The sequence below is a fragment of the Takifugu rubripes genome, chromosome 17 (assembly GCF_901000725.2).
Source record: "Takifugu rubripes chromosome 17, fTakRub1.2, whole genome shotgun sequence".
In the NCBI taxonomy this organism is placed as follows: Eukaryota; Metazoa; Chordata; class Actinopteri; order Tetraodontiformes; family Tetraodontidae; genus Takifugu; species Takifugu rubripes.
In genome coordinates, this window is record NC_042301.1 from 983,142 (window position 1) to 1,003,313 (window position 20,172).

At 50.3% G+C, this 20,172-nt stretch overlaps 3 protein-coding genes and 1 long non-coding RNA gene across 11 annotated transcripts; 2 read left to right on the plus strand and 2 right to left on the minus strand.

The window, feature by feature from the left end:
• Positions 1–24: 24 nt before the first annotated feature.
• On the plus strand, positions 25–6,418 carry trim25 (tripartite motif containing 25). Its single transcript, XM_029850258.1, has 9 exons — positions 25–604; positions 854–1,478; positions 3,338–3,433; positions 3,510–3,743; positions 3,915–4,086; positions 4,240–4,305; positions 4,449–4,544; positions 4,649–4,705; positions 5,041–6,418. The coding sequence occupies exons 2-9, from the start codon at positions 894–896 to the stop codon at positions 5,565–5,567; spliced, it is 1,833 nt and encodes a 610-aa protein (XP_029706118.1). The 5' UTR covers positions 25–604; positions 854–893; the 3' UTR covers positions 5,568–6,418.
• Positions 6,419–8,766: 2,348 nt separating this feature from the next.
• Positions 8,767–13,324, minus strand: dgke (diacylglycerol kinase, epsilon). The gene is made up of 11 exons (XM_003976470.3): positions 12,645–13,324; positions 11,830–11,986; positions 11,610–11,729; positions 11,360–11,503; positions 11,112–11,269; positions 10,961–11,009; positions 10,775–10,888; positions 10,594–10,665; positions 10,240–10,367; positions 10,068–10,179; positions 8,767–9,979 (listed from the first exon to the last, which is right to left on the minus strand). Exons 1-11 carry the CDS (start codon positions 13,076–13,078, stop codon positions 9,758–9,760), a joined length of 1,710 nt encoding a protein of 569 aa, XP_003976519.1. The 5' UTR covers positions 13,079–13,324; the 3' UTR covers positions 8,767–9,757.
• Positions 13,262–14,486, plus strand: LOC115253191 (uncharacterized). 2 transcript variants are annotated; one of them, XR_003891467.1, is made up of 2 exons: positions 13,262–13,400; positions 13,874–14,486. It is a non-coding gene; the product is annotated as an uncharacterized lncRNA (long non-coding RNA). The 2 variants fall into 2 exon arrangements; XR_003891468.1 differs by lacking the exon at positions 13,262–13,400 and adding an exon at positions 13,404–13,540.
• Positions 14,487–15,585: 1,099 nt separating this feature from the next.
• On the minus strand, positions 15,586–18,121 carry cbx8b (chromobox homolog 8b). 7 transcript variants are annotated; one of them, XM_029850300.1, is made up of 6 exons: positions 17,920–18,121; positions 17,785–17,828; positions 17,527–17,592; positions 17,356–17,422; positions 16,701–17,048; positions 15,586–16,640 (listed from the first exon to the last, which is right to left on the minus strand). In XM_029850300.1, exons 1-6 carry the CDS (start codon positions 17,986–17,988, stop codon positions 16,146–16,148), a joined length of 1,089 nt encoding a protein of 362 aa, XP_029706160.1. In that variant the 5' UTR covers positions 17,989–18,121; the 3' UTR covers positions 15,586–16,145. The 7 variants fall into 7 exon arrangements, with proteins under 7 accessions (XP_029706160.1, XP_029706157.1, XP_029706159.1 ...); XM_029850297.1 differs by having other exon boundaries at positions 15,586–16,664; XM_029850299.1 differs by having other exon boundaries at positions 15,586–16,631; positions 16,680–17,048.
• Between the last annotated feature and the right edge of the window lie 2,051 nt (positions 18,122–20,172).

Genomic DNA, 20,172 nt, shown 5'->3' on the forward strand with positions numbered 1-20,172 from the left:
CAGAGCCTCATTAGGGATAAACGGGGGAACACCTGGGCCGGTGACCCGGGTGGAGGGCGACACCTGCAGGTACGCGCCATTCACCGTCACCCCCTCCCCACCGACTCAGCCACCAGCCGCTCCTCTTTAACAAACACCACCACTCCTCTGTTCATCCTGGAGGCGCAGGGCAGGTGAGCGTGTCCCACCTGGTCTCCAGGAGAACCTCCTCCACCGGCACAGACGGGTCGGGTTGGACCCGCACCCGTCCCCGAGGACGCCACCCCCGCCGTAAAATACGACGAACCCTCCGCCAAACTGCAGCAACCCCCCCGATGATGGGGCAGACACACCGCCAAGAGGGCGGAGTTAGTCGGGGAAAACACTCACAAACTCCCGGCAAACTCCCAGCACGCGGATAGCGCGTGACAGAGGGAGGGAGAGGGAGGGAGTGAGAGAGAGAGAGAGAGAGGGAGGGAGAGAGAGAGAGGAGTGACGCAGCGAGAGAGAACGGGTTAGACGCGCTCTCGGTGTCGGCCGTGCTGAGTCTGTCTCTGGTTCCGGGTCTGGTTACTCCAAACGGGCAGAATCACCCCCCATTTGTCCCTCGTCGCCAGCGCTGAAGGTACCGGTACTGTGCAACATTTGCTGTCGCCTCTTCTGTCGCTTCCTTATTCGTGTTCGTGACTTTGGCTGCTTGACGGGATTTCCGCGACTTTCCCACAGCTACTGAGATGGTTCCAGACTAGTTCCAGACTAGTTCCGGACTCAGTTCTCAGTTCATTTGACCCTGTTTCGCCGCCACATTATCTTTGTTCCGATGTCAGACAGGTCAAACTCGACGTGACGTCTTACTTTCGTTTTCCCGGTTCAGTTAGGTTTCGTTTCTCCTGCTGCCCACCGGAAGTGACGTCATGGCCGGGCTGTTGCAGCTGGAGGAGGATCTGTCCTGCAGCATCTGTCTGAGCACCTTCGACTGTCCCGTCACCGTCCCCTGTGGACACAACTTCTGCAACAATTGTCTCCTGCTGACCTGGGCAGACTGCTGCAGCTTCAGCTGCCCCCAGTGTCGGGCCGTCTTCCCCACCAGACCGGACCTGAAGAAGAACACCGTCCTCAGCACCATCGTGGAGAGCTTCAGCTCCAAGATGGCCGACAAGATGGAGGCTAAACTGTCTGGAGAACCCACCAAAGTAGAGAAGGACGGCGTCATCCTGTGTGACACCTGTATGGAGACGGAAGCGTCCAAGACCTGCCTGACCTGCATGGCCTCTTTCTGTGAGGAGCACCTGAAGCCTCATCGGATGAACCCCGTGTTTTCTCTCCACCCGCTGGTTGAACCGGTCAGGAACCTGTTTGAGTGGACCTGCCAGAACCACCATAAACTGATGGAGTTCTTCTGCAGTCAGCATGGCCAAGTGATCTGCAGCCTGTGCCACCAGCAGGACCACAAAGGCTGCTGCGTCATCTCTGCTGAGGAGCAGAGGAACCTCAAGAAGGTGAGTCGGGACATCGGCACGAAATGACCGTTTCACCTGAATTTGACCTTCAATGAAGGCTGAACCTTAGATTCATCGTCCTCAAAACGATGCGCAGGTTTGGTTATTCTAGCGTTGGTGGACCTTTATTCTAACGTTGGTGGACCTTTATTCTAACGTTATTAGACCTTTATTCTAACGTTATTAGACCTTTATTCTAACGTTATTAGACCTTTATTCTAGCGTTGGTGGACCTTTATTCTAGCGTTGGTGGACCTTTATTCTAACGTTGTTATTAGACCTTTATTCTAACGTTGTTATTAGACCTTTATTCTAACGTTGTTATTAGACCTTTATTCTAACGTTATTAGACCTTTATTCTAACGTTATTAGACCTTTATTCTAACGTTATTAGACCTTTATTCTAGCGTTGGTGGACCTTTATTCTAGCGTTGGTGGACCTTTATTCTAACGTTGTTATTAGACCTTTATTCTAACGTTGTTATTAGACCTTTATTCTAACGTTATTAGACCTTTATTCTAGCGTTGGTGGACCTTTATTCTAGCGTTGGTGGACCTTTATTCTAACGTTGTTATTAGACCTTTATTCTAACGTTGTTATTAGACTTTTATTCTAACGTTGGTGGACCTTTATTCTAACGTTGGTGGACCTTTATTCTAACGTTGGTGGACCTTTATTCTAACGTTGTTATTAGACCTTTATTCTAACGTTATTAGACCTTTATTCTAACGTTATTAGACCTTTATTCTAGCGTTATTAGACCTTTATTCTAACGTTATTAGACCTTTATTCTAACGTTGTTAGACCTTTATTCTAACGTTATTAGACCTTTATTCTAACGTTATTAGACCTTTATTCTAACGTTGGTGGACCTTTATTCTAACGTTGGTGGACCTTTATTCTAACGTTATTAGACCTTTATTCTAACGTTATTAGACCTTTATTCTAACGTTGGTGGACCTTTATTCTAACGTTATTAGACCTTTATTCTAACGTTGGTGGACCTTTATTCTAACGTTGTTATTAGACCTTTATTCTAACGTTATTAGACCTTTATTCTAACGTTGTTAGACCTTTATTCTAACGTTGTTATTAGACCTTTATTCTAACGTTATTAGACCTTTATTCTAACGTTGTTAGACCTTTATTCTAACGTTGTTAGACATTTATTCTAACGTTATTAGACCTTTATTCTAACGTTATTAGACCTTTATTCCAACGTTATTAGACTTTTATTCTAACGTTATTAGACCTTTATTCTAACGTTGTTAGACCTTTATTCTAACGTTATTAGACCTTTATTCTAACGTTATTAGACCTTTATTCTAACGTTGGTGGACCTTTATTCTAACGTTATTAGACCTTTATTCTAACGTTATTAGACCTTTATTCTAACGTTGTTAGACCTTTATTCTAACGTTGTTAGACCTTTATTCTAACGTTGTTAGACATTTATTCTAACGTTATTAGACCTTTATTCTAACGTTATTAGACCTTTATTCCAACGTTATTAGACTTTTATTCTAACGTTATTAGACCTTTATTCTAACGTTGTTAGACCTTTATTCTAACGTTATTAGACCTTTATTCTAACGTTATTAGACCTTTATTCTAACGTTATTAGACCTTTATTCTATCGTTATTAGACCTTTATTCTATCGTTATTAGACCTTTATTCTAACGTTATTAGACAGTTATTCTAACGTTGTTAGACCTTTATTCTGATCCTAACACCTATTTCAGGAGTTAGCACTACCACTTAGCTTTGATCGCCACCTGCTGGCCGTGTCATACAGGCGCGTGCTGAGTCACATATTTGAACCTTGCCTGCATTCATTGAGTTCATCTGTATTTAAAGGCATATTTTAAGGACCAGTTAGATTTCTTGGACAAGAAGCGTGTGCAGAACGAAAAGGTCATCGGTGAAATGAGCATGTTACCAGAGAGCCTGCAGGTAAGCACAGTGATGATGATGATGATGATGCTGCCCAACTGGCTCCTTCCTGCACTGATGGATGCTCCTCCTGTAGAACTCTGCCACCAGCACCAAGAAGGCCCTGGCCGCCGAGTACCAGCGGATCAGGGACATGCTGACCCAGGAGGAGCAGAACGCTCTGCTTGCTGTGGACCATGAGGTGCAGAACGGCCACGTCAAGATCAAGACTCTAATGAAGAAGTTCACTTCGAACATCAGCACCATCAGCAAAGCTAAAGAGCACATCCAGAGTGTGCTGAAAGAGCCTCAAACCTTGGCTTTTCTGCAGGTACCAGCAAATGAGTGTTGATGATTGTGCATTTGGACACGACTGAGGGAATGAAGGGAGGCTTGTGCTGCTGCTACACGTTGGTGTGCACGTCTGCTGAGCTTGATTCAGCGTCACTGCTCCAGTCACGTGGGAATAACTGTTGCTCCACCTGCATCCGTTTCCTTACAGGCTTCTTTTGACCTCCCTCCAGCTGCAAAGTTCGACCCCCACACCCCTCGCATCAACCTGGACTCCCCAAACGTGAAACTGTCGAAGGATTTTGCTACTTCGCTCAATCAGTTTCTGACCGAGAGCTTCAAAATGACCCCGGAGGCCAGACTGGGGAGACTCAAAATAGCTGGTATGCTCCTGATGGCAGTTCAGGCTGTAACGTCTGAATCCTGAAGCCAGAAATCAGGTCACATAATCGGCTCTGAGGAGCCGGAGGGAAGAGGAGGGAGCAGAGGTGAAACACCAGAGTAAGAACATCCAGATTTTGCTCTTTTATCCACAGGTGTTGCAGAAGAAAAGAGCACTCCAGTTCCTCCAGCCAAGGCAGCAGCAAAGAAGAATAAACAAAGTAAGGAAACGATGACGGTACAAAAGCTGAAGCTTCTCACGTTGTTCACGTCCCTGCTGACGCCACAGCAGCTACTGGTTCCTCCATGTCTTCCGTCTGTGTTGTCTGCATGTCTGAACCAACCTGCTCATGCTGGGATGCAGTGAAGAAGGATCTGAGCAAGTCAATGGAGAACCTTTTGAACATGAAGGAGATGTTATCAGGTCTTCATGTTGCTTCAGCCTCCAAACTGGGAGCAGGTAAAGACTCACGCCTCCACTTTAAATGTAAATAGTCATGAGAAATGTGAATTAGCCGAGCATCTTTCTTTCTAAACTGATGCTAGTTTTGTTTCTTGTTGAAGGACCTCAGGAGGCTCTAGATATAACTTCTGTCAAGGATCCCCATGAACTCCTGATATGTAAGTATGGAGGCCTGGACTCACACCAACCTTGATGGCCCAACATTAGCAACATTAACTCGGCACCAGCACAGCCCAGTTCAATAAGGGGCGGGGCCACGTAGCCCAGCAGCCATGCTGTTTATGGCTAATACAGCGGCTCCTCTGTGTCCCACTAAAAGAGCCCAAATGCCACGACGGTGATGCATGTTCAGCAGAACAATAGAACCCGCTGTGTCTCCCGGACAGAGTGTTCCAGTCTCTTTAGGATCAGAGTAGATTTGAACAGTTTTAACTGTGTGTAGGACGTTCTGGGAGAAGTTTCTGCTGTGACTCTTCTGTTCCATCCTCACCAGACGCCAGAACTCTGACTCTGGATCGGACGACAGCCAATAAACGCATCGTGATGAGCGACGGCTACACCAGGGCCACTGTGGCAGATCAGCCACTCAACTACCCCAACTGCCCTCAGCGCTTCACCGTCTGCTCCCAGGTCCTGGGCTCTACCGGGTTCAACACCGGCCGACATTACTGGGAGGTTCTGCTCAGTAGCAACAACTTCATTGGCATCGGCTTAACTTACCAAGACATCGATCGCGGAGGTCTGTCCAGCCGACTGGGCCGCAATTCCGTCTCCTGGTGCATCGAGTGGTTGAATAATAAGCTGTCGGCTTGGCATGACACCAAGGAGACCGTGTTGGAGAACACCCACCCCAAATGTGTGGGGGTTCTGTTGGACTGCGAAGGGGGCACTGCCACATTTTATAATGTAGCCAAAAAAGCCACCCCCTTCCACTCCTTCGTGTTCCACTTTGCTAAAGCCGTGTATCCAGCTTTCTGGGTTTTCCCCGGTGGCTCGTCCCTGTCTCTACGCCGCCTGTAGGCATGGCGCGCACATGCTAGCAGATGCTAACCTTTGCCGGCTAACGTTTCTGCTAGTTTTTGCTCACACTGTACAAAGAAACTAAAATACATATGATAAAATACCCGATCAAGCCCGAGAATTTTGACCAGCAGCCCCAGTTGGTGTCAAATGTTAAACGAACTTTAGGTTCGTCGAGATTGGCGCCTCGGCTCTTTTAATGAGTTCCAGCTATAAGCAGGTGAAGTTGGGGTGGTGTTGGGTGCCTCTGGGGGTGGGGGGGCTTCCTTTTATCTCTTTAACAGTGAATCAGGACAGCGGGGAGTCTCTTAATGCACAGAAACTTCTAGAAAGAGCATGAAGGACCCTGCTGTGATGTGCAGTGCCTCTCATGCTTCCAGGTACACATGAACCTTCAGTGCTGAGCTCTGCCCACCTATCGCTACTGGGGCTTTAAAAGCCCGTTTCCCCCCCAGCTGACTGATGCCTGACATTCATGGCAGGAACTGGCTTCTTTTCTGCTGCCGTCTCGGCGCCATTGTGGCTTCGTGTGCTACAGAAGTGCTTCTTCTGCCTCGTTGAGGGACCCGGTTCTGCTCTGAGATCCTGCAGATGAGCACGTTAATGATGTTTCTGCTTTACGGCCGTTAGATTTGTGACCACGTGGCAAAAGCTTGTTGCTCTTGTTTGGCAGAGCTCAACGGGGCTGGAGGCACCTGTGGCAGCTTTGGTCTGAGGGGGTGCATGTTCTTGGGTCATGGGGGGCACACACGTCTCGAGGCTTTACCTGTTTACCATCTTGATCCTCCCAGCCCGTTAAAACTGGCGTCTACAGTGATCGAAGATGAAATAAATCTCATTTATGTTTCTGATTCACTTCTCTCTGCCTTGATGGCTTCAGCTTACCACATCCAGAAAAATCTAAATATCGATTTTTGTCTATTATCCAGCCTCAAAGAATCACCCGATCTCTAAAATGTAAAGGTGGAGGTTTGATCATTTCCTTCTGCTACTGATCAGGGTGCTGCGGTTCTGAGGCGGTTGGAAATTAGCCCACGGAAATCTGCATTTTGGGGAGAAACTCATGTTGTTCTGAGGCACCGCTGGAATCCATCAGCAGCCTCAGGACGCTGGATGGGTCCCGACGAGTCCTCGGCCCCCTTCCTTCCTCTCCGTGTCCAGCCTCAGGACGCTGGATGGGTCCCGACAAGTCCTCGGCCCCCTTCCTTCCTCTCCGTGTCCAGCCTCAGGACGCTGGATGGGTCCCGACACGAGTCCTCGGCCCCCTTCCTTCCTCTCCGTGTCCAGCCTCAGGACGCTGGATGGGTCCCGACGAGTCCTCGGCCCCCTTCCTTCCTCTCCGTGTCCAGCCTCAGGACGCTGGATGGGTCCCGACGAGTCCTCGGCCCCCTTCCTTCCTCTCCGTGTCCAGCCTCAGGACGCTGGATGCGTCCCGACGAGTCCTCGGCCCCCTTCCTTCCTCTCCGTGTCCAGCCTCAGGACGCTGGATGGGTCCCGACACGAGTCCTCGGCCCCCTTCCTTCCTCTCCGTGTCCAGCCTCAGGACGCTGGATTTAGGGTGAAACCCTCTGTGCGTGTTGAGGAGCTTCCTTGCCTTGATGTACTGGCTTGGATCTCTCCCAGGGTAATATGCCAGCAGGGCGGAGGTGTTTAGGGGCTGGATCTTATCATCCAGATACCATCAGCAGGAGGGTCCCTACATGAGCCTGGTCCTGCTCCAGGTTTATTCCTGTTAAAGGGGAGTTTTTCCTGCCACTGTTGCTTGTCTGGGGTCAGGCCCTGGGATTCTGGAGAGGGTCTAGAGACCATTCTGGTTGTAACAGACGCTGTATAAATAAAGATTGATTTGATTGATTGATTGATTGATCGATACAGCTTGATGTCGTCCATGTAGAGGAGGTGGCTGATGGTTGTTCCACTTAGGAACTGGTACCCATAGCTGCTCCTGGTGATGATCTGGCTGAGGGGGTTTAGGCCTATGCAGAACAGCGGGGGGGGGGGGGGGGGGGGCATCTCCTTGGTATTTGCCACATCTGATGCTCACCGACATAATTGGCTTTGAGTTGCCTCCAGAGTCGTGTTCCACAGCTTCATGGAGTCCTGGATGAACTCTTAGTGTCCTGTTGATGTTATACAGCTTCAGGCACTCCAGTATCCATGTGTGCACTGGGTCACAGGTAATCACAGGTAATCATAGGTAATCACAGGTAATCAGAGGTAATCAGAGGTAATCAGAGGTAATCCTGTAACCAATCCAGGCAGTGCACAGGTTGGTGTCCCGTCCTACGGTCCTGGGCGACTGCCCTGTTGACCCGGTGACCTGGTGTTGTTGCCTCTGCCTCTGCTCGTGTATGGATCCATGATCCTGCTGATCTTAGCCGCTCTGATGCCTGATGGGAGCGTCCATGTGGTGCTGAGGCAGGTTATGGGCCGGTAGTTGGACGGTATGGTGCCCTTCTGGGGGTCCTTCATCGTGAGGCCTGTCCGGCCCTGGGTTAGCTCCGTGCATACATAGGAGCAATGTTAATGGGCGCGGCGTATCGGGGAAGGCTTCTCTACCCCTTCGCTTCAACCTAGCGGAGAATCGGGACACATGTGGGACACATTGGGATTCAACCTGATCAGCCTAAAGCTTCTCCAGGTATCCACCCAACCGCTGCTCACGTAAGCGATGACGCCGCCGTCAGCAGATTCCAGCTGATCCTCCACAGTTTGAGCTGTGGAGATCAATGTTCACACACAAAGAGCATTGCAGCCTTATCATTAATCATTGACGTGAAGCTCTTCAGGCACATTTTGGCCTCTGACAAAGATTTTGTGGGCAGGCAGAGTTCCAGAACCTTCTGCCACTGGTCCTAAACGTCATTGTGGAGGTTCGCTGATGCCACCAACCTTAGGAAACGTGTGTCTGCTTCAGTTGTGTGAAGTATTTTTAACTCTCGTAGTAAATCTATCAGGGGCGGTTACTTTGCTGTAATGAGTGTCTTAAATAGCTGTTTACACTGGCAGATGAATCATTCCCTCTCAATAAAATCTATTTCTAATCCACACAGCGTCTGTTTCCTGCTCTTTACGTCACACTGGGACACAAGGCCGCTTCATGCATTTGGATTTCCAGCAGCTCCGTTGAGGCGTTCACGTAGAAGCACCAAGCTTGTGATTTATGACCGTTTATGTTATTAACACTCAGACATGTGGATTCTTTAGGAAAATATTTATGAGAACCTCAGTCCTGTTACATTCAGTGGGATTCTACTTCCTTCCTGATTGACAATGGCTTCAGCATCAGTAACGTCGCTCCTCCAGACACGAAAGCAACAGAAAAAGCAGCACGACGCTCAACACCAAACACAAAATGCTGCTGCTGGATATTGGACACAAATGTTAAAGCATTCTGCAGCACTACATCAGAACAATCCAGGTCTGCCAGCAGGTCAAAAAGCTCCACATCATCATCATCATCATCATCATCGGCGCCCCAATCCAACATGTGACTTTCATAAACCTCCCTTAGACGTGTCCCCCACCTGCAGAGGGCAGAGGACAGTCCTTGAGAAGCTCATTTGAACCTCCTCTGGACCCTGTAGGATGGAAGTTCTGTATTGGGTATGCACAGGTTATAGAGAGGTGAAGTTAGCAGGTTCAGAACCTTCAGTCTTGATTGCTGGGACAGACTAATCCAGTGGTGATTATTCAGAATAAAGCGCTGCTAGCGTGGCTCGAACCAACAGTGGAACAGCCCGACAGGAATGAAAGGTTACACATCTTAAACTCACAGCTAAAACTGGTGCTGGTGGCCTCGCTCCGCCCCAGCAGGATCCACCTGACAGACCAACAGCAGGGTAAAGGGGGCGGCTGACAGGACGGCGCCTGTATTCTGCCCCTGCCCCAACGGGGGCACTCGGAGGTTTCAGCAGTCTGCTCACACATCAGTGCAGAAAAGGGGTAAACAAGAAGCATTTCCAGGAGCGACCTGAAGGGTTTACAGTGACGACGAGCAGAAGATGACATCAGCAGTGAGCGATACACAACAGGTCAGCGCTATTCTACCACAATAATGGGCGACTGTGCTGATTGGACCAGCCGGTCCTCCTCTGAGGGACGCTTCCCTGCTGATCCCGGCCCAACTGCATCGGCCCCGGACAGCTCTGCAGCTCAGTATTAACCAGGTGAAGAACTTTAGATTCACTTCAGATGTTGTGGGTGGTTCTGGAGGCCGGGGGCCTGGGAGAGTCCTGGGGCGTGGCGCTCTCCGTCTCAGAGGCGCTGGATCCATCGTCGTCGTCTGTCTGCTCTGCACTGTGATACAGCATGAGGGCCTGGGTCTTATGGGTGATGGTGATGGTGCAGGGACCCTGGGCCCACGGCTCCCCGTCCACCTGCATGGGCATCTTGGAGCTCTTGAGAAGCAGCTGCAACGAGATCAGTGACCACACCACATTTTCATGCCATCGACGGCCATAAACGGAGGGAGGCGTGTTGATGGTCCGGCGGTCTCACCCTGACGGTGTGAGCTTGTCCCAGTCGTACAGGATTGGCCAGTTTCACCTGTATCTGGGCACAGTGGAAGGACCCGAAGACCCCCATCACCTCCAGCAGGCCATCGTCCAACCTGCAGAGACCAGTGTGTCTCAGACCTGCTCACAGCCCCGACGTGTTGAGGGGCTCTTACCTGGTGGGTGGGCACGGTTCATCCCCCATGCCCTCCCAGAGTCTGCAGCCCCCACCCCAGTAGCTGATGTTACAAACGATGATGCCCTCCAAACTGGGCAGGTCCAGCCTCTCTCCATCCAGCTCCAGCTGTTACGCAAAGAAACAAAATAAAACTGTTATTGTTGGACCCCCCCCCCACACATTTATTACCCAAGATGCTCCGATACGTCGCCTGGAGGACGTTTGAGGTGTCCCACCCGTTATGACCAGTAACGAGTGACCGTCTGACCAAAACTCAATATATTTAAAATAATAAGACCATAAAAACGTAGTTTGGAATAACCTTTGACCCACATGGACGTAGGTCCCTTACCTCTATCCTCTTATCCAGATCCTTACATTCCTGTACCAAGCAGTCCTTGGTGCCATAGAGGAAATACACAGCCTGGAAAATAGAGCGATTATTAGCAATAATGATGGATTTCTGCCCGTTTCATGGCGCCAGGACCCCGAAGAACCTGCATTCATATCCAGGCAGGTTCTGAGAGCCGCACCTTGTTGATGATGCGGCTGGAGAAGAAAGATGGCGTTTTCTCGCGGTGCGTGTGGAAGCTGAGCGCCATGAGAGCGTCGGGGCCCACAGAGAAGTAGTTGTTCATGGACAGAACCTGAGGACAGGCAGCAGGTGTGTTCAGGTGAACGCCCCGAGACACAGGCGGAACAACAAAACACCTGTTCACCTTGGGTTTACGAAAGTAGGCTCCTTTGGAGGCCACTTGCACTTTCCACCTGCACGTGAGCGGACAAAGAATGCAAACGAGGTTCCGTTACTTCAAAGATTTAGACGGAAGAACCAGAACCAGAAGAGTGACCCATTAACAAACGCCTCACCTGTCCATTCTGACCACCTCCGCTTCAAGGACGTTACGGAGAACCTGCTCCACTGGGATCTCTCCTGCATACCCTGCCCCCCAGCCTAGAGTGTTGGACAGGTCGTTTCCTGTCCCCAGGGGCAGGATGGTGACCCGGGGAATAAACGGGTCCTGACCCTGAGAGGAGAGACCCGAAGGATGATCCAGGTAAAAGAAACCGCACGAAGATCGTTGAGGAGCAAAAGCCGAGTTGATTAATTAATTAACCTTCAGCTTCATGGAGTCGATGGCGTCCAGCACCCAGCCCACCGTGCCGTCGCCCCCGCACACCAACACCCGCACGCTGCCGGGGGGCAGCAGGGTGCACAGCTGCAGCGCTTTGGACGGGGTCAACCGAGACAGGTCAAACACCTGCGGGAGAGTAATGGGTGAGGGGGGAGGGGTCGGCCTCCTCTTCCTCATCCCGGACCTCTGTGGTGACGCTCAAACAATCAGAGGAACAAAGTTCTGGACTGACCTGAACAGGATTCAGGAGGGTGCGGAACTCTCCCAGAAGCCCCTCCCCCATGTTGTTGCCACTACGAGTGTTGGCCAGGACCAGAACCGGCGTCCAGCCGCTGCCGCGGGACGGCGCCAACTGCACAGACACAGCAACGCTGCTTTAAAGGGCGCCGCTCAGACGGGCGCCGCTCAGACGGGCGCCGCTCAGACGGGCGCCATCGGAGGCTCCGGGGTACCTTGGCGTACTCCTCAGGGTGTCTGCGCCGCAGCTTGTTCACGTGGTAGAGGTAGTGAGGCGGGATGATGAGGTGGTGAAACTCGCCCAGGTTACACAGGTGATCGGCCAGGGCGTCTATGCAGTCATCATGCACTGTGGTCTGGCACCACACACACCTGGGGGGGGGGGTCATTAGAAATGACAGTATTAAAGAACACACACCGTGCTGTTCATGCTGCTGTGAGGAGCTCTGGTCCGACACTGACCCCAGACCAGCCCAGCTGCCCCCAGACCAGCCCAGCTGCCCTCAGACCAGCCCAGCTACCCCATCAGACCAGCCCAGCTGACCCATCAGACCAGCCCAGCTACCCCATCAGACCAGCCCAGCTACCCCATCAGACCAGCCCAGCTGACCCATCAGACCAGCCCAGCTGCCCCATCAGACCAGCCCAACTGCCCCCAGACCAGCCCAGCTGCCCCATTAGGGCGGCAGGCGGCCATCACAGCCTGGTGAGGGGGGATTACAGCTCTCACCGAAGGTTTACGTGAGAGGCTGCACGCTTTCTGCACGGTGACATTTATCCAGCAAACTGAAGAACCAGCTCAGGGTCCCACACACACACACACACGCACACGCACGGTGGAGCCCCGCCACGGCCGTGTGCAGCAGCACACAGCAGCATGCTGCTAATACGCACCAAAAAGCATCAGGAGTGACAGTTGGTGCACACTTCAAACTAAACTCTGAGATTTGGGCCGGAAGAGCAGCTCCTGACGCTCAGTCTTCCGGTCCGGAGGAGCTGCTCGGTGCGTCAGGTGACCTTCTGGACTCACCTGAGGTCGCACAGCTTCGGCTGGGTTCCGCACTGCTGTTTGCAGACCGCGCAGTAGCTGGCGAGCGGCACATTTCCGCGGACCCAGCGGTGCTCCATGGACCCATCCGGACTGCAGGGGGCCATGATCTCCTTGCAGGCCAGGCTGTGGTCGGCCCGGCGCAGGCATTGCTCGTCCGCGCACACGCCGCAGCAGTCGCAGAAAGCCCCGTGGAGGATGTGCTGCGAGCACACGCAGCAGTAGGTGGGCTTGCTGAACAGGTCCGTGTAGTGCCACCCGTGTTTGCTCTGGCGGAAGAACTCCTTCCTGTGGCTCTTCCACTTGGATCGCTGCGCGCTGCACCACAGCGTGAGCAGCACCGGGACCATGACGGCCACGGAGGTCCAGAGCAGCAGGGGCCACTCATTCCGCACATCGCCCTCCTCTGGGTCCATCACCGACGGCTGTGACTGATGTCTGACGTCACTGAGCGACACGCATCCACAAAGAGAGCTAGAAGAGGGGGGCAGAGGGCTTCGGCCCGACAGCCATCGTCCCGGACCCAACGCGCCGCTAACTACAAGGAAGACGGACGCATTCAGACTCCGGATGTCTGGAGAAACACAGGAACATGGATGTGACGTTCGCCCAGCGAGCTCCGACACCAGAGAGGTGCCGTTCCTCGGGAGGGGGCAGTGCGCATGCGTCAGCCAACGAGCATGAAGGCGGAAGTCGCGCGTCTACGTCTCTGCCAACGGAAACGCCGTCAGCACGACCGTAACGTTATAAAGCTCATAAATGTTCACAATACAACGTCTGTGCGGCTTTATTTAGAAAATCTGGGGTTGGAGAAGTTGGAGAAGTGCGCAAGAGGAAACGGAAGTTGGGCCTCATCCGGCTCGGCGCACGCATGCGCAGTAGGAGACAGCGCTGACCACCGTTGACACACACGCACGCAATTATTATTACTAAATATCGATTATTGTTTACAGAATAAATCTGTCTCAGTTCAATTTAAAGGGTTTTGTTAGCGTGAAAAACAATTTTTATCAGGCGAAATAGCAGAAATAGAAATATATATATAAAAAAAATTAACGATACGATACAAAGTTTGTTGGTTTGTTTTTAACTGAATAAAGATCATTTTTAGGTGTGGATATACATATATGGAGGACTACTGTGGATAACAATTTGCATTACTCTTTTGGATGTATAATAAAGAATCTGGTTTTGTTCACGTGTCTTTACAGGATTGTTGCATTGCCAAAGATCCGGAGCAGAAACACGTCTGCTGCGGCTCAACAACGGTTCTTTTCCTGTCACAAGAGCCCTGCAGGGTCGGGTTAGGAAGCGTGGCTCCGTTTCCACCGGCATGACCCTGGCTGGTCCCTGACAACTGTTCCACAGCACTGTGCTATACAGCACCGAGCCCAACACCCAGGACCGAGCCCAACACCCAGGACCGAGCCCAACACCCAGGACAGAGCCCAGCACCCAGGACCGAGCCCAACACCCAGGACAGAGCCCAGCAGGCTGGGAAGAGCCACCAGAGCTGCAGTTATGGACATGGAGATTGACAAGAGTAAACAAAGCTTAACATTTGTACCAGCCTTCCTTTTGTTGAACGTTATTACCGAGTTTAATTCTCGGTGAAACCTTAACTGAATTTTAGCGCCCCCCGGAGGAGAAAAGCGGAATTGATGCCGCCATCTTGTTCAGGGAATGTTCTCAGCACGAAATAAAGCGATAAAGTGTGATTTCTGTTCCATTTTTATTGGATAACCACCTTGATTTAAACCATGTGTTTGTTAGTTCGTCACCAATGGCGCACTTATTTAAAATAAGAGGAAAAAAGAAGTCAAACGATTATGAGAACTCATTTTTCTTGTTAATTCCACATCAGGACATTTGAACAGTCAATACAGCATTGCTGTGTTTCTATAGAAAGCAAATATTAAACGACATTATTTAATTTGCCCTCCAAAAATACCAATCGGCTTTTTGGTTTGTCAGCATTTATTTCCGTTTTCTAGATGAAAACAGAGGAAACCTCAGAAACTTTCGACGTGAGATTATTATGAGATAAAACCTCAACTAAAACTGTCATCAACAATATTAAAAATGTAAATATAATGTTAAAAAAAAGCACCAGTTTGCATCAGGACGAAAAACAATATTTTCACTGTCTTTCAGGGTTTTATCCGGACACATGAACTATTTTATAGTTTATAGAAAATAAGTAAATAAAACAAAGGCGACTTTGTGTGAATTTTTAAGTTTGGCTCCTTTTTCAGGCGGCGTGCGTGCGTGCGTGTGATCGCGCCTGTCTGGCTGCTCTTTTCCTCTCTGATCTCATTTTCTTCCGTTTTATTCCAGCGTCACTGTCGCACACGTTGTTCAAATATGACTGAATAAATCAGGTTTTTGACTAAAGAGCTTTTAGATGACCAAGAATTTGTCCAGGATGGAGGGAAGGATGCCGGTGGTACCGGAAACGCCGCTGCGCCGTCGGCCTGGACCGAACCTCGGGGTCCAAACGCTCCTTTAAAATCGATTACACGCAGCTGAATTTTGCTGTGACGGTTAATGAGCGTTTAAACAGCTGCAGCATCTAAAACCATAATTAGTGCTGATCCGCTTTGATGTCGACCTAAAGCCGCAGAAGTGCCCCAAATAAATTGCTTGTTTTAATTGTGACGAAATAATAAAACTAAAATTTCAGTTAGAACCGAATTCGAAGCCGATATTTAAACGTGGCGGTAAGAGTGGACACTGAGCATCCGGAGGCCACTAATGAACTAAATTAAGGCCGGATTAGAGGCCTTGATGACGTCAGCCGCCCCGACAGTGGTTTGTTCCGGGGCCTCACGGCACTGAAACACTCCTGGAATTAAAACCTGTCAAATGTCCTTATTTCGTACTTTAAAATCGGATTAAAAGATGATGAAACGTGCAACATCAGTAAATGTGAAAATTGAATGTTTATTGAAAAGCTTAAAAAAAACAAAAACCCAAATGAACACTTTATTTAACCATCTGTTGTATTATATTAAAGCTTTTAAAATTCTCTATGAAAAATGTAAAATATACTATGTTAATGAAAAAGTAGTTACACGCACAGTGTTGAATGGCGTTACTCAAACTGGGATTAGAAATGTTCACGGATCAACACAAACCCTCTCAATACTTCACCTTCAAAGTGCTTCAGTCATTTCTTTTTTAAATTAACAATTTGAATGGATTTAAATCGAGCCTAAACTGAAAACCATCTCATTCAGTCCTAATTCATTAAATGAGCTCAGGCTGGAGGATTAGCACAACAATCATTTCCTGTTGCGACACAGCGAATGAAAAAGGCCGAGATTAACTTCATTTGATTTGTTCAATACATTAGAACAGCTGTATAATACACACGCACATGACGGACTTTGTACATTACATACAAAAAACTGCCCTGCAATCGTCAGACGCGTCCTAAAAACAGAGACGGGGGGGGGGGGACAGGTGAAACCGGTCATGTGATCATCTCTTGGCTTTGAAGAAGCCCTGACAGGTGCTGCTCTCCTTAATGGTGACGGTCAGGAAGTTGCTGGTCACGTCCGTCACCAGGACTTTCTCCACGCTGCTGAGACAAGGCCTCCAGGTCACCTGGTCCAAGTCCGTGTCCAGCGTGCTGGGGGACGGCTTGTCCAGCACGTAGGGCTTGTCCAGCAGCGGCAGGTGGGCGGGCCGGCTGGGCTTTGTGGCGGGACGCTGCCTGGGCGGCGGCGTTGCCGTGTAGCTGCCGCCGTCCTGCGTCCTGCGAGCGTCTGTGTCGCGTCTGTGGGCGAGCAGGCCCCGGTCCGAGTAGAAGCGCCTGTAGGGACGTTGGCTGGGGGCAGGGTAGTTGGCCGAGTGGTGGCGGTGGTGGTGGCGGTGGTGGTGGTGACCGTGGTGACCGTGGGACACTCTGAGCAACCTCAGCTTCCCGCCCTCCTGGAGCTGAGCGTGTTGATGAGCGTGTTGATGAGCGTGTTGATGAGCGTGTTGATGGGCGTGTTGATGGGCGTGTTGATGGGCGTGTTGATGGGCGTGTTGGCTCACCGGCGCCTCCGCTCGCCCCCTCTCCGACGCCGCCGGGCCGCAGCCGCCGTCCTTGAAGCGCAGCTTGGGCTTGGGGCCCCTTTTCTTGGGGAAGTGGAGTCCATCCGCTCCGGGTTGGAGCGAGGACAAACGGAGATCTCGGGTGCACGCGTCAGACGGATGGACGCGCACGCTTTCGCCACGGTTTACGGTGCTGGGGGGGAAAATGGTGGGGACGACAGCTCTGAGACCCTCTCTGGCTCTGGGGGCGGCCACGGGCTCTGGGCTGGGGTAGGAAATGTGCATCCCTCGAACAGAGTCGCTCCTAAAGTCGTAAGACTTCACCTTTTCCTTAGCTTGAGCCTATCGATGTACAGTAAAAAAGGGTGAATGTTCACGTGTGTATTTCAGCTCTGTACTAAAGCATCGCCGCCACTTTTTACAGTGTAAAACATGCAAGCGTGCAACGATGCGCTCATCATTCATTTTTAAGCTCAATGTTATAACAGCTACAGCCAGAACTGTTTGTTCCAGGTTGCATCATTAAGAGCAACTAAGCGGACCAGACAGGAGGTTTTCAAATAAAGATGATTAGACTCTAAATGTAAATACAACCGTGGTTTTAGCGGCTACTAACCTCTGCACATTAACGAGCCGCAGCTAAACTTACCTTGAGCAGGAAAGTCTTGGGCTTGGGGCCTCTCTTTTTGGGCCCGTACAGCTCCCTTTCTCGCTCCCTGCGGTGACAGATACCAAGCGCAGAGAGTCAGGACACATTTGCGGCTCCGGCTCCACCTCCACCTCCACCTCCACCCGGGCCCGTTCACACATCTGATCTCACCTCTGCTCGAAGGCGACGAACAGGCGCGAGTCCAGAATATTCTCCTCCGGTTCCCAAGTGCTGTATCTGTGAAGGGAAGCGTGAGGTGAGACCGAGGAGGCGGACGCGGACGCGCACTGTGCGGGTTAGCCCCGTAGCTAAAGTCCCCATCGTGCCTCGGGTGCACAGACAGCCACAGACAGGGTGCACAGACAGCCACAGACAGGGTGCACAGACAGCCACAGACACGCTGACAGGCGCGGTGTGAGCGGGACTTACTTGGGAGACCAGCCCTTCCATTTCACAAGGTACTCGATGCGACCCTGCATGCCATCACAAGCAGAGGGATTACTTTATTGCCTCGCGGACAACAGCGCTATTGTCGCGGAGGAAACGGGTGTGATGTGGTCGTACCTTCCTAATCCTCCGTTTGATGATAGACTCGGCGGCGAACACCCTCTCCCCGACTGCGGACAGCTCCATGTTTACTCCAGTGCTACCTACCGTTAGCCTGCTGGATGCTAACGTTAGCGGAGAAGATATTTTCTCCAGTCCCAGCCACTCTGAATTCCCGACAGACCATAATACTCCCGAACAGAATGGACGTCAGAGCAATTTTTTACGGCGTTGCTAGGAGACCTGGGTCGGTGGAACCTGTAGGATGGCGCCCATTGGTGCAGCCGTTGCTACGTGCCGTGGTTGCTAGGCGAGGGGCGGAGCTTGAGCCCGGGTCCGTGTAAATTCTTTCAATCGTGCCTTCACCCCGCGCGGCGCGGCGGCGCGTGAATCAGTTCGTGCGCGCTAATGTGAGATATTCAAAAATTCGAGAGCGAGACGAACAGAAGAGGCGAAGCAGGAAATGAGCGCGCGCGAGCCGCGGGAAAGCGTCGCTCTCTCCGCGTGTTCGGGCTGCGCAGCGCGCGACGTTCCGAGAATAATAATGAATGACTCTGACTCTGACTCTGAATGTGGCTCTGAAGTCACAAACATCAGAAAAAAATATTAAAACCCCCCGAAACGCGCGAATATGGAAAGAATCAACGCACAATCTGTGTTTACTGTCCACGATTTTCACCAAGTTCGCGAGTTAATGCTCAACATTCGCCAGAATAAAAGACGTTAACAGGGAATTCCGAGTTCAGGCTGCAGGATGGGACTCGAACCAACAGATAAACCAAACACGCGCGTTTTGATGGGCTCGCTGACTGTTTCCGCTTGACTGGGCAGCGGGTTTGATGGCTGTGGTGACCAGTGACCAGCTCTGGGAACACCGGTTTAACACCGGGTTAACACCGGGTTAACACTGGTTTAACACCGGGTCAACACCGGTTTAACACCGGTTTAACCGCTCAAAGCCTTCAGATTCACATTAAAACCAACGCCTGCAGCTCTCCGTCTTCATATTGGTATTAATCCACCGGCTGCCGACAAATTAAGACAAAAAAAAAAATCCATTTTCAAGGTTAAAAAAAAAATCCAAACCCGCAACAACAAAAGCACGAGACTAATCAGATGAAGAGACTTTTAAAATAAAAATGTTCTAATAAAGTGGCAATTTAATGGAAATATTTTCAGTAAACAATTACAGGCGAATAGAAGCAATAAAAGCAGTAATGTGGCTGCTGCAGGCCTGCAGGCCCAGCTGCCTCTCGGTGCATGGCACACGCACACGCACACGCACACATATATAAAGAGCGAGGGAGAGCTCGTGCTACTTTATTAGTCGTCATATTAAAACCAGAATTATTTTGTTATTATTTTTAATTATTATAAAACGGGTGCGAAATTGTTTTGATCACTGTCTAATGAACAGACTATTAGTGCTGATAAATGATTGCGAATATTTCTTTACTAATTAAAAAAAGAACCCAAAATGAAGGTTCGATGAGTGCAAACGCGACACGTTTTGATTCGTTGTGGAAACGATTCAAAACTGGGGATCGAACCTTCATTTTCACTCATATTCAACTGTGTTTCAATCTTGGTATTAATTCCAAATGAAAGAAAATACGCGAAGCCCAATAACCGAATTATAAAATTACACAAAAAATAGCCCAGAAATATTTTCTATTTATTCTTTGAACAAAAATGATCATTTTTAAGTGTAAAACCTGACGGACGGGCAGGAAAACGGACCAATAACGAACCAATAAAATGAAATCTGGAGGGATTTAAACTTTTTCCATTTGAAAGCAGGAACGTTTCCCAAATAGATTCAGAGAAATTGGGAATATTTCCTGATTAATTTGTCCCTCCGAGATGGAAGAGCCGAATCTTTGACAGCGCTTTAATCAGACGCTGAAAATACTTATTCCAATTATCGGACTGCTGCTGCCTGTAATTAGACGCATATCGGTGTTTCCCGCCGCAGACAGACGCGCACGGCGCGCGTGATTGGTGCCGACGCGCCTGCAGCCGCGCGCTGATGCGCCGAACACCATTGGCTGGCTTGTATCCGGGCAAGAAGCGAGGAAAAACCCCGCCACGCCACAAATCAGGCGAATTCTGCACTTTCTTGAGAATCAGTGGGACTTTTCTCAAGCCCGAAGATTTTCTGAGCATCGAATAAACGATGAACGAGGCGGCTCGTGCCTTTAGAACTGACCAACATCGATCAGAAACCACTTTACTTTAAGCGTCAGCGTGAAGTCCAAAGACTCCGTTTCC